Raw genomic sequence first — 12,750 nt, 5'->3', positions numbered from 1 at the left:
GACACCAATGGCTTCAAACACGCACCCTGTCGACCGTGGCAAGAGGAGTCGACTAAAGAGGAAACAGGGAAAGAGCAAGGGTTTGAGGGAGGGTACGGAGGATGTGACATGCCCCAAACCATTCCCGTGGAGTCCTGCAACGTGGAGACAGGTATTGGACATGGTTGGAACAGGGGGTAAGGAGGATGTTATGCCCCTAGAAGCACATAACAACTTATACCAGAACTCGTCGCTGCTTGGAAACATCGCAGAGGAGAGTTTTGTCTTGACGAGAGCATACAAGAACCCGACATCGCAATCCTATGACTTGCCACCTCTGTCTCCCAGCGATGGACGGAGAGCGACGGTATTCTACGAGGAGGAGGACGTCCCCGAGTGCCCGCCGCAGGTGCCAACGTACGTCATGGAGAAGAGCGTTATCCGGCACCCTCAGGAAATATTTCTGCAAGTTGCTTCCCACAAGGCCATTCAGTCTGAGCCCTCGCTAGTGTGCATAAGGAGGGTTGAAGACTTGTTTGAGAGTGATGATGGTGAAGATGTGTCTGAAAGTGAGTCTGAGAGTGAGGAGGAAGAGTCGAAGAGTGAGGAAGAAGAATCTGAGAGTGAGGAAGATGTAGTATTTCGGATGAAGGAAGAATTTGTGTCCGATCAGAATGAAGAAAAGAAGACAGAAAATGAGGAAATAATATCAGAAACCAAGGCAGAAGAAGCATTCAAAACCATAAACAAAACAGATACCCCGCACAGCAACTCAGCAGAGGTCATGGAACTTCGCCACAAGATAAAAGTCATGACCCAAAGATTAAAGGAAATAGACCTCCGAGACAGACAAAGAATGGAGGAGGTATTGAAGTCTCCGAACAGGACCAAAGCTGCTCCCCAGTACAGAGAAACAGAGGAGGAAGTGGAGGTTCTGGAGCTGCGAAACAGGGCGAAACTAATGACCCAGAATGTTGCAGAACTAGAACCCATTATGACGGAAACAGTTGAGGTATTGGAACCCCAAAACATAACCAAACTAGAACCCATGACGAGAGAAACAGTGGAGGTTCTGGAGCCCCGACATAAGGCGAAACTAATGATCCAGAGCATGAGCAAACTAGAACCCATTACGAAACAAACGGTGGAGGTTCTGGAGCACCGAAACAGGACGAAGCGAATGACTGAGAGATTAACCAAGCTAGAACTCGAACACCAAAAGACAGCGGAGGTTCTGGAGCCCAAAAACAAGACGAAACTAACCACCCATAATGTAACCAAACAAGAACCCCTTACCACAGAAACAGCGGACGTCTCACAGCCTCGGAACAAAGCAAACGTAATCGTCCACAGCGTAAATAAATCCGAGCCCCAATGGAAGGAAACGGAGGAGGCGTCACAGCCCCAGAGGAAGGGTGACGGTGTGTGCGGTGTGTCCAATCGTCTGTTTGAGCGGCGCGGCAGGAGCAAAGACCCGCTGGCGAAGGGCATGAAGAAGTTGAGGCGTCTGGTCCGTGGTCAGTTTCGGAAAAGTGCGTCGACTGATTGATTTTTCTGTATTTTTGTATTATTCTCTCTCTCTCTCTCTCTCTCTCTCTCTCTCTCTCTCTCTCTCTCTCTCTCTCTCTCTCTCTCTCTTGATTTCGTATTTTCTGTATTTTGTATTTTTTTGTATTATTCTCTCTCTCCCTCTCTCTTCCTCTCTCTCTCTCTTGGTTAGTTTCGGAAATGTGCTTCAAGTGATCATGTATTCTCTCTGTCTTTCTATATGCTTTCTCTCTCTCTCCCTCTCTCTCCCTCGCTCTCTCCCAGCTTCAGTTATTCAGTACAACACGACTGATTCATTTCAAAACAAGCTTGGCCACCATCTGCTTCATATTCACACCCGCTGAGGCAGAAATGCAAAGTCTTGGGAAGGGGGACTGGGGACATTTATTGAAGTTCTTTAAAGTTTAAGGACACACTACCTATCAGTATATACAGGAAACATATTTAGGCATACAGGGACCTATGAATATCCTCTTAACTTATACATAAATACACATGTTGCACACTGTCATATATATACATCTCTCACCCACTAACACCAGTACCCAGAAATCCAGTTATAACCTCTAAATCCTCTACTTACTACCAATCTGAAGTCTAGCACATGATCAGACCATGGGGAATCTAAACCCAGGCTCAATACACCTCTTATCAGTATCCAGAAACTCACTTAAACCCTCTAAATACTTTTCTTTACTACTGATACCAAGTCCACCACGTGATCAGACCCAAAACCTTTAATTAACAAGCCTATAGGACCCTTTAAGAACCTCTAATTATGTTCTTTACTACTGATACCAAGTCCAGCACATGACCAGACCCAAAACCTTTAATTAACAAGCCTATAGGACCCTTTAAGAACCTCTAATTATGTTCTTTACTACTGATACCAAGTCCAGCACGTGATTAGGCCCAACAAACTATATTAACAAACCCCATAAGACTCCAGTTACTAGCTATGCCAAGTTTAGTATAGAATCACACCCACTGACACCCCATATCTCTCTCCGTACAGTTTACGTGACGGAGGACATCGACGAACCACCCTTCCAGTATGTGCCTGAAGTCCTGCCATCCAGTGCCACCATCAAGGGCATGGTGCCACCCCTGCAGGAGAGCCTCATGCTGCTGGGGGAGGGCCTGGAGGCGGGCTCGCTGGTGGCACAGTTTGAACAGCTGTACCGACGCAAGCCTGGACTCACAGTGACGGAGGCTCGGCGGCAGGAGAACGAGAAGAAGAACAGATACAGGGATATTTCGCCTTGTACGTACAGCTGTTATTATTACCATCTTATTTTCTTCTTTCTTCTTCTTCTTTTTTTTCATCATTATAGATACTAAGATATTTTGCCTCGTAAGTGTGTGTCTCTGTCTCTCTCTCTCTCTGTTGATATTTATTTCTTATGTCTTCTTTTTCTTCTTCTGTTCCTTGTGTGTCTGTTCTTATTTGTTGATCTTCTTTTCTATTTCTTCTACTTCTTCTTCTCGTCATTACAGATACCAAGATATTTTGCCTCATAACTGTGTCTCTCTCTCTGTTGATATTTATTTCTTATGTCGTATTTTTCTTCTTCGTTCTTCTTCTTTTCCTTGTAAATATAGCTGTCAGTTTTAGTTAATTTGTCATCCTCTTTTTCCTTCTTCTTCTACTTCTACTTCTTCTACTGCTGTTCTGTTACCCTCAGCCTCAGTCTCCTTCCATTCTCTCTTCCTTTACTCCATCCATCCATCTCTCTGATTCTCCTTTGCTTCCTCCTTCTATCATGCCTTCCCTTCCTATCACTGATCTTCCTACATCCTCCTCCTCCTCCTTTTCCTCCTTCTCTTCTTCTACATCTTCCCCTTCCTCTTGTTCCTCCTCTTCCTGCCACTTGTCTTTCTGTATACTCCTCCTCCTCCTCCTCCTCCTCTTCCCCTTCCCCTGTATACTCCTCCTCCTCCTCCTCTTCTCCTCTTCCCCTTCCTCCTCCTCTTCCTCCGCTTCTTCTCCTCCTCTTCTCATTCTTACACGACGAGGAGGAAAGAAAGAAAAAAAAACAATTCTCGGGTATTCTAAAACTCAATATGTCTCCTCCTTATCTCCTACTTCCCCTTATCTATCCACCTGCGTGTTATACCTGCGTTTATATCTGCTTGTCATTACGTCAGTGTTTGTTTTGATCCGGGGGCTCATCCAGGGGTGTTTGCTTATGAGGGGTGGTGGGGGGGGGTGCTTAATGTCGATTTCTGATAAGGATTTGATTACGTTCTTTTCTGTTTTTTTTTTTTTTTTTTTTAGAATTTCATGTAAGGACTCACGGAGGGAAGGAGGGGTCAGATTTTTTTTTTATTATTTTTTTTTCTACAACACTGCATCATCACCTCCTACCCTTCAACACCACCATCATCACCACCACCTCCTATCCCTATTATCTACTTTTTATTTCTTTATTTTTCCAACACTGCATTGATCAACACCACAACCAAAACCTCCATCACCACCACCACCACCACCACTATCATCACCACCACCACCTCCTTCCCCAGACGACACCACCCGCGTCACCCTCACCACCTCTCCCTCGGGCGACTACATCAACGCTTCCTACGTCAACATGGAGGTGCAGGCATCGGGCATCGTCAACCGCTACATCGCAAGTCAGGGGCCGCTCGCTGGGACCTGTGCAGACTTCTGGTACATGGTCTGGGAGCAGCAGTCAACCCTCATTGTCATGCTCACCACTGTGGTTGAGCAGGGGAGGTGAGATTGTGGTTGTGTGTTTGTATTGCTCTTTGTATACTAGAAGAGGAGGCAGCTTGATGAGGGTGTAAATTGGGAGGAAACATAAAAAGCCATGTGGCACTCCCTTATCCGATCTTTCCTTCTCCTTTTCCAATTCTTCATTGCCTAAGCACTTACTCAACCTCAATTTTCTTCTCCATCAACCGTCTGTCTCCATTCTTGAAAGTGTTTAACCCGTCCGCTGCGATTGGAACGACTTTGGCTGTTCCTGGTAGCCTGGTAGCATACACACCCAGGTCTTTCTCTGGCTCTGTGGTGGATAGTGGAGTGTTTCCCATGTGGTATTGGTATGCTGGATATCCCCTCCCAAGGTGCAGGACTTTACATTTTTCTTCATTGAATTATAGCAGCCACTTTTTGATCCATTCCTGTAGCTTGGTGATGCCTTATGGTAGGAAATCCACAGTCAAGGGGTTAAGTCATAGGCCAGCAGAAATACAAAAATTGAGAAATATCTTGCTTCTTCCTTACTGGCATGTTCCTATCAGTGGTCCATACTTGCATTTCTACAGGAGTCAAGTTTCTGAAATCCTGTATTTAACACATTTATCCTTTATCTCTATCACCTCACCTTTTCTTTATGTGTCTCACCCAAGTCCTCCCCCCACAGAGTCAAGTGTCACCGGTACTGGCCAAGGCTTTATGAGACCGTGGACTTTGGGATCCTTCAAGTCACTTGCAATAAGGAGGAAGAGACGCCGGGTTTTGCCTTCAGGGAGTTCACTCTCATCAACACAGAGGTAGGGAGAGCATGCCTGGTCTGTCTGTTTGTCTGTCTCTCTCTCTCTCATTGCTTTTCTATCTGTCTCTATGTTTGTCTGTCTTTCTTTCTATCTGTCTGTCTGTCTCTGTGTGTCTCTCTGTCTGTCAAGTAGGTCATCTTATCTTGTATCTCGTCTCTGTGGGTGAGTTATCAAATGACTTCATTCACCTTAGTTATCACAGTCCTCTTTATCCTCTTTTTTCTTCCTCCTCCTCCTCCTCCTCCTCCTTTTCTTCCTCTTCCTCCTCCTCCTCCTCCTCCTGTCTTTGTCTGTTTTCTTATACTTCATTCCTATAACTAATTTCTATACACTATAACTAACCTCTAACTTGTATCTCTCGTACCTTCCAACTAATCTTACCGAACTCTTTCCCTTCTCTCCCTTTCACATCCTCTACATAACAACATTCTAACTCATATATATTCTATCTTCTAACTAACCTTGTATGTATCGTAACCCTGTATCCATCATATCTTTTAACAGACCTTTTTTAACTTTCTCTTCCGTTCCCTCCCTGACAGACGCAGGAGGAGAGACACATCACACACATGCAGTACCTGGCCTGGCCTGATCACGGCGTGCCTGATGACTCAACAGAATTCCTCAACTTCGTCACTCAAGTCCGGAAAGCGAGAGTTGGTAAGTGTGTGTGTGTGTGTGTGTGTGTGTGTGTGTGTGTGTGTGTGTGAGGAGGCAGGACACTCTAGCTCTTCTTCTGTCTCTCTCTCTCTGTCCCTGTTTTTGACTTGGCTGATTCTAATTGACATATCCAGAAAGCAAGATTTGGTAAGTGTGTGTGTGTCTGTGTGTGCATGAGGAGGCAGGATGTACACTATCTCTTATTGTGTCTCTTTCTCTCTGTCTGTCCCTGTTTTTGACTTGGCTGATTCTAATTGACATATCCAGAAAGCAAGAGTTGGTGAGTGTGTGTGTGTCTGTGTGTGCATGAGGAGGCAGGATGTACACTATCTCTTCTTGTGTCTCTTTCTCTCTGTCTGTCCTTGTTTTTGAGACTGGGTAAGTGTGTGAGGTGGGAAATTCTAGCTACTCCTTCTTCTGTCTCTTTCTCTCTCTGTCCAAATCATAGTCTCTTCCCCAGCTTCTATCATCTGTCATTTCTCTTTGTTTTGATCAATTTTATGTCTGGTTGTATAAATTTTTCTTTCTCTTTTCTCACATTGAACATTTCTTTCCATTTCCTAAGTTGTAATGTCTTATAAATGCCTTAATTCTTTCCCTATACTTGTAAGATTGAACATTTATCTCCATTTCCTATGTTGTGGAGCCTTACAAATGTCTTCTTTCCTATGTTTTAAAGTCTTACAAATGTCTTCTTCCATTCCATATATTCTGAAGTCTTACAAACATCTTCCCTACGTATAAACACCAAACATTTCTGTCCCTTTCCTCTGCGTCCCCTAACCCATCTCTGTGTGTTCTGCAGGCATGGTGGAGCCTACAATAGTCCACTGCTCGGCTGGCATTGGGCGGACGGGCGTTCTCATTCTGATGGAGACGGCACAATGCCTGATCGAAGCCAACGAGCCAATCTACCCGCTGGACATCGTCAAAGCCATGAGGGACCAGCGCGCCATGATGATCCAGACAGCTGTAAGTAGGGGGGGAGGGAGGGAGCGTGTTAGTAGTGTAAGTGTTAGTAGAGCAGACAGCTGTAAGTAGGAGGCCGAGGGAGGAAGGGTGTTGGCTGTAGTGTTAGTGTTCGTAGTGCAGACAGCTGTGAGTAGAAAGGGAGGGAGGGAGGGTGTTAGTAGTGTTAGTGTTAGTAGTGCAGAGAGCTGTGAGTAGAGGGTTGAGGGAGGAAGGGAGTGTGTTAGTAGTATTAGTGTTAGTAGTGTTAGTGAGGAAGGTCAGTGAGTTAGATGTAATATTAGTCCTTGGAATCAGTTCTCTCACGCTCTCAATCTTTCTTCCTCCTTCTCTCCATTTTCTCTCTCCCCTCTGTCTTTTTCTCTCCACTTTCCTTCTCTTTCTCTTCCTGTTTTCTCTCTTTTTCTTCCTGTTTTCTGTCTTTTTCTTCCTGTTTTCTGTCTTTTTCTTCCTGTTTTCTGTCGTTTTTTACTGTTTTCTGTCTTTCTCTTCCTGTTTTCTGTCTTTTCTCTCCTCTCTCTTTTTCTCCTTTCTCCTTTTTCTCTCCCTTTCACAATCTTCCTTTCTTTAGTTAATTTCCTCCCTGTTTCCCCCTTTTTTCCCTCCTCCTTTTCTCTCCTTCCTCACTCTTTCTTCCTCTCCCCCCACTCACTCACTCGCTCACTCACTCACTCACTCACTCTCGTCTCCCCCCACAGAGTCAGTTCAGGTTCGTGTGTGAGGCAATCCACCGAGTCTACACCGAGGAGTTGGTCAAGCCGTTGGCCGAGTACGAGCAGAGATGAGAGGCAGCGAGAACGAGCGACTCTCTCGACGTGGACAAACAACGGTGAAGTGTGTGGCGAGGTTCCGTGGCGGTACCGAGGCTGTCTGGGGTGTCACAAGAGGCTCGGGTGACAGTGGCGGCGATGATGGGGTTAGGTTAAGAAGTTGAAGTCGTGCCGCTCAGGAACTTGGTGGACACAGAAACGTCACTCGTGTGTGCGTGTGTGTGTGTATAAAAAATTGAAAGGAGAGGACACAGAGAGAAAGAACTGTCAGTTGTGTGTGTGTAGGAAACTGAAAGGAGGAAAACACTGCATAGATGAGGTTAGAAAAGCCAGACAGTCTTGTGAATATAGAAAATCAAAAGGAGAAACAAGAAATGAAACGCCAGAAGAGGACACAGAGAGAAAGAAATGCCAGTCGTGTGTGTATAGGAAACTGAAAGGAGGAAAACACTGAATAGATGAGGTTAGAAAAGCCAGACAGTCTTGTGAATATGGAAAATCACAAGGAGAAACAGGAATTTAAACGCCAGCCAGCCAGTTGCATGTGTGTGTGTGTGTGTGTGTGTGCAGAGACCAGACCCCGACACAGCCTAGACCAAAGGGTTGACGTTCTTGTCCTGAGGAAGAGAGAAAACACCAGCTGGGAAGAGAGAGAAAGAGAGAGAACGTACACACACAGCTACTTCAAGGCTGTCTATACAAGATCATTTCTACTTCAGCATGTGACAACTGCTTTTATACTGACTCTGGGCATGGACAACAGGAGGGAAGGAAACCACAGCACTCAAGAAGAAAGAAAGAAAGAAAAAGGACACAGCTACTTCACGGCAATTTACATGAGGGCAATTTTTACTTCCACAAGTCACAACTGCTTTTTATTGTGACTCTGGGCATAGGCAGCGTGTCTGGGCCGGCTGCCAATGGACATAACTTGCTCAAGACTGACACTTCCCAGAGCAGCAAGGAAGTATAAGGAGACAAGAAGATGACCACAGACAAGCATATAGCACTAGACACACTTTGGGGCAGCCTCGAACTTCTGCCAAGACCGACACTTCCGCAGAGCAGCGAGGGAGTGTAAGGAGACAAGGAAACAAGCAGAGTATATACCACTACAGACACACATTGGGACTGCCTCAAACTCATGCCAAGACCGACACTTCCGCAGAGCAGCGAGGGAGTGAATACATGTCAAGCTGTCGTCCCTTCCTATCCATCCCTATCCCTGCCCTGTCCCTCCCTGCCTCATCCCACACGTGCCTTCCTCTTATCGTGAGAGCCAAAGCAAGTGACAATCCACGAGGCGACGGACAGAGCCACCAAACACCGTAGGACCCATAGCCACGTTCAGGCACCCCACACGACATAGCAAGGCATAGCAACCCATGTCATCGCTGAAATGGAAGGAAATGGAGATAATTCACCAAACACCAGAGGACCCATAGTGACTTTCCGACACCCCACAGGACACGGCAAAGCATAGCAACCCGTGTCATCGCTGAAATGGAAGGAAACGGAGATATCTTGACATATTGGAAAGGACATGTAGTGACCTTCCGACACCCCACAGGACACGGCAAGGCATAGCAACCCGTGTCGAGACATAAACAGAAGGAAATGGATATAATTCGACAATGGGAAGGACACGGTAAACCATGAACCCATGTCCTGAAGTGAAAGGGGTACACTCTCTTCCACACATATGATCAGAAAGTACCCATTTTGGCGGTCACCTGTGTCTGGAAACGCTGGAAAGGATATGTTCGCCTTCCATACAAGACCAAGAAGTACCCATTTGGTGGTCTAGCTGGAAGGGGTACACTCTCTTCCTATGTCTATGGTCAGGAAGTACCCATTTTGGCGGTCATCTGTGTCTGGAAACACTGAAAGGGATACAATCGCCTTCCATATGAGACTAAGAAGTTCCCATTGTTGCGGTTATGCTAGAAGGGATATGGTTTCCTTCTATACATATGACCAAGAAGTACCCATTTGGTGGCCTCGTTGAAAGGGATACACTCTCCTCCTATATCGATGCCCAGGAAGTACCCATTTTGGTGGCTTTCCTGGCATGACATGAAGTAGAAAAAGTCTGATTGTTGCATAGGCTTCATGGAGGCTCTGGAAGTGTTCAAAGCATTATAAACAGGGTGTGTATAGGCCTAGTTGTGTTTGCCCAGGATGGAGGCTTGTCATGGGTGGAGGTGAGGTTAGGTAGGCCAATCTGTACTCATGTCGCCCAATTTGTACGCATGTCAAGGAAAAAAAGGAGTCATGGGTGGAGGTGAGATTAAGTAGGCCAATCTGTACCCATCTCCCTATTTGATGTCTTCTTTTTCTCCTTCTTCATCTTCGTCTTCATCTTCCTCATTTTCATATAACACCCTCATTGTCTGGGCTATGAGTCTCTCCCACTTTCAACAACCACAAACTCCCCTTGATGTGTACAAATTGGGGGTCATGCGTACAAATAGGTGAGCACACCCTAACCGAAGCAAGCCAGTACGTAAGGTTCGACAGTCCGGCCCTCTGTGGCGCCTGGACCCCATAGCTGTGGCGAGGGCGTAAAGTAACTCCTTGGGGTGCGGCCGCGTGCCCCACTGTACCTCTCAGGGTATTATAAACACACTTATTAGACATCACATTACTGCCTTTGCTCTTTGTATGTAGTATAATGTAATGTAGTAACTATAGTAACAGTGTACGTGCGTGTGAAAAGTCTTGCATTTCATTCTATTATTATATACGGTTGATAGCACTGATGATGATGATGATGATATTTTTACAGACAGACAGGCAGGCGAGTGAACGGCAGTTGGTGAAGACATTTTGTGGATTCGACATTTCTGTTTTTTTGTTTTTTCGTAATGGTCAGTACGTACTAGTAGTGTTTCTGTGTCACTTTCATATTGGAAGACTTTAAGAGTGCGGTTTCCTCCCTTACGTAGCGACGCGTTGAGGTGTGTTTCGCCGTGCACGACACGACACGAACCGAAGTGAATCTCAAGTGTGGACAATTTTTACGAAGACGGGAAAAACGTGTCAAGTGTTCCGAGTTAGACGGTGGGAGAACGCATGTGTGTGTGCGTGTAAGTGTGTACGTATGTGTGAGTGTGTGTGTGTGTCAGTCAGTCTGCCAAAGAACCGTTGGGGTCTGACCAGTCTGTGTTTATTTATATACATAGTGACTGAACATTGATTTATTTTATTACGTACGTCCGCAGCATTTTAATTCAAGATGCAACGTCGCCACCTGTATAAAAAACAACACTAGCGATAACGGTACTATCCTAATTAACTTATATTAGCACAAGTAAGCTGTATGTAATATTGCTTTCATTATTTTTATTTTCACTGATTTCCTCTATAAACAAAATCTGATGACGGCTTTTTTCTTTTTCAATCATCCGTAACAACAAGAACATGATTTTGTATACACTTTGTTTCTGTTTGTTTTTTCTTCTGGATCAGATCTCAACACTTTATATTCTGTGATTTTGATTGTGCATAGAGACTCTCTGAGAATGGCTATTGCAACACTATTCATGAAGGGAGGAGGAGAGAGAGGCAGTGAGGGATAGAGACACTGAGAGACAGGCAGGAGCAGACCAAACCCACTTCATGAGACACAACAGGCGTAATGCAACCATAGGAAAAGGAAAACCCTCATATCATGCATTTAGTTTCCTCGTATTGCTGTTCAGCCTTGAGATAGAGAGTGAGAGAAGAGAAGAATTAGGTCTGTGGTTATTTATATGGATGGTTGAGAACTGGACTTAACTAGGAAGGAATCAACACTGAGTTAACATATATGACAAGCTAATAGAGAGGAAGGAAGAATTATATATATGGTTATTTATGGATGGTAGAGAACTGGACTTAACTAGGAAGGAATCAACACTGAGTTAACATATATGACAAGCTAATAGAGAGGAAGGAAGAATTATATATATGGTTATTTATGGATGGTAGAGAACTGGACTTAACTAGGAAGAAATTGACACTGAGTTAACATATAAGACAAATCTATACACTATACAATCGACATTAATCCTCCCACACCACACTCGTACAATCTTTCGATGCCTCAAACGTAAAACAACACAAAATCCCGCCTGATCTCCTCCATGGTCTTGGAAAACGGTCGCAGCGAGAGTCGGAAAGTGTTCGAGAATCGCGATGATGTAGTCTGGTCACAAGAATGAGCTCACAGTCGTATGTCTACCAGCTTACAGGGCAGTCGTTAAAGAGTTACAGTCACCCGCCAGTCCCTCGGATGTGGGTGAGTGGGTGAGGTATAGCATGTAACTGACTGACTGACTGTGAGTGCCTGGTGAGTGGATGACCCTGATGTGTGTATGTATGTGTGTGTGTGTGTGTGTGTGTGTGTGTTACGTGTAAGTCATGATTCCCTCTGTTTGTTGATATCTTTAAGTTCGTATTGACGATGCATACAAACTCGACAACAGGGAATGTGTGTTTTATTTGACAAATGAGCAATAAAGAAAACTGGTTTTTATGAATGGCCTTTTCTTTTTGTTTCCAGATAACAAAATAATCCGTCCCTAGAAGTTAATTGATGGAGAGAGGATGATAAAAGAGGAAGAGGCAAAGGAATGGAGAAGTGTAGGAGAGAAAGAAGAACTAGGGAAGGAAGGGAGAAGAATATTGGCAGAGACAAAGAAAAGAAGATAGGGTTGTAAAAGGGAAAAAAGAAAGAGGAAGAAGAAGAAAGAGAAGGGGAAGAGGAAGAATAAGATAAGGAGACTGTAGGAAGGAAGAAGAATACTATTAGGAGGAACAGAGAGAGGATGATAAAAGACAGAAGAGGAAGAAACAGATAACTAGAAAATGAAAATAAGGAAGAAAAACAAAACAAAGAGACTGAAGAATTAAAGAAAGGAATTATAGAAAGAAAGAACAAGAGAGACAGAGATCACTAGAGGAGGAAAAGTATAAAAAGAGAGAAGAGGAATTAAGAAACCATAACATAACAAAACATATCAAAACAACAGTGACCCATATGAAGCTAAAAATGAGTAGGCCTATATATATGGCTTCAAAACATCACCCAATAGGCCTACCATCAAATCAAATCTATAAGGGAAGGAAATTGACAAACATATATTAAAGATAAGAAAATATAGACCAGATTACAGTTAATTAAGCCTCCTAATATACAGACAGAACATACGACAGACCATATATGAAGCTAAAATGAGTAGGCCTATATGGCTTCAAAACATCACCTTATTTACCATCAAATCAAATCTAAAAGGGAAGGAAATTGACAAACATA

At 44.4% G+C, this 12,750-nt stretch overlaps 1 protein-coding gene across 8 annotated transcripts in view; it reads left to right on the top strand.

The window, feature by feature from the left end:
- LOC126980589 (tyrosine-protein phosphatase non-receptor type 4-like) overlaps positions 1-11,970 on the top strand; it is a 98,826-nt gene extending 86,856 nt beyond the window's left edge. For 6 of the 8 annotated variants that reach the window (XM_050830675.1, XM_050830670.1, XM_050830671.1 and 3 more), the window contains 6 exons: positions 2,543-2,791; positions 4,054-4,267; positions 4,920-5,049; positions 5,595-5,712; positions 6,518-6,684; positions 7,380-11,970. In XM_050830675.1, coding sequence (XP_050686632.1) covers positions 2,543-2,791; positions 4,054-4,267; positions 4,920-5,049; positions 5,595-5,712; positions 6,518-6,684; positions 7,380-7,466 — 965 coding nt within the window. In that variant the 3' untranslated portion in view covers positions 7,467-11,970. Of the gene's footprint in view, positions 1,512-2,542; positions 2,792-4,053; positions 4,268-4,919; positions 5,050-5,594; positions 5,713-6,517; positions 6,685-7,379 lie in introns of all 8 variants that reach the window. The other 2 variants (XM_050830673.1, XM_050830672.1) reach the window with 2 other exon arrangements.
- The last annotated feature ends 780 nt before the right edge of the window (positions 11,971-12,750 follow it).

Source organism: Eriocheir sinensis, chromosome 44, assembly GCF_024679095.1.
Source record: "Eriocheir sinensis breed Jianghai 21 chromosome 44, ASM2467909v1, whole genome shotgun sequence".
Lineage (NCBI taxonomy): Eukaryota > Metazoa > Arthropoda > Malacostraca > Decapoda > Varunidae > Eriocheir > Eriocheir sinensis.
The sequence above is the reverse complement of the archived record's forward strand: the minus strand, read 5'-3'. Positions and strand labels throughout refer to the sequence as shown.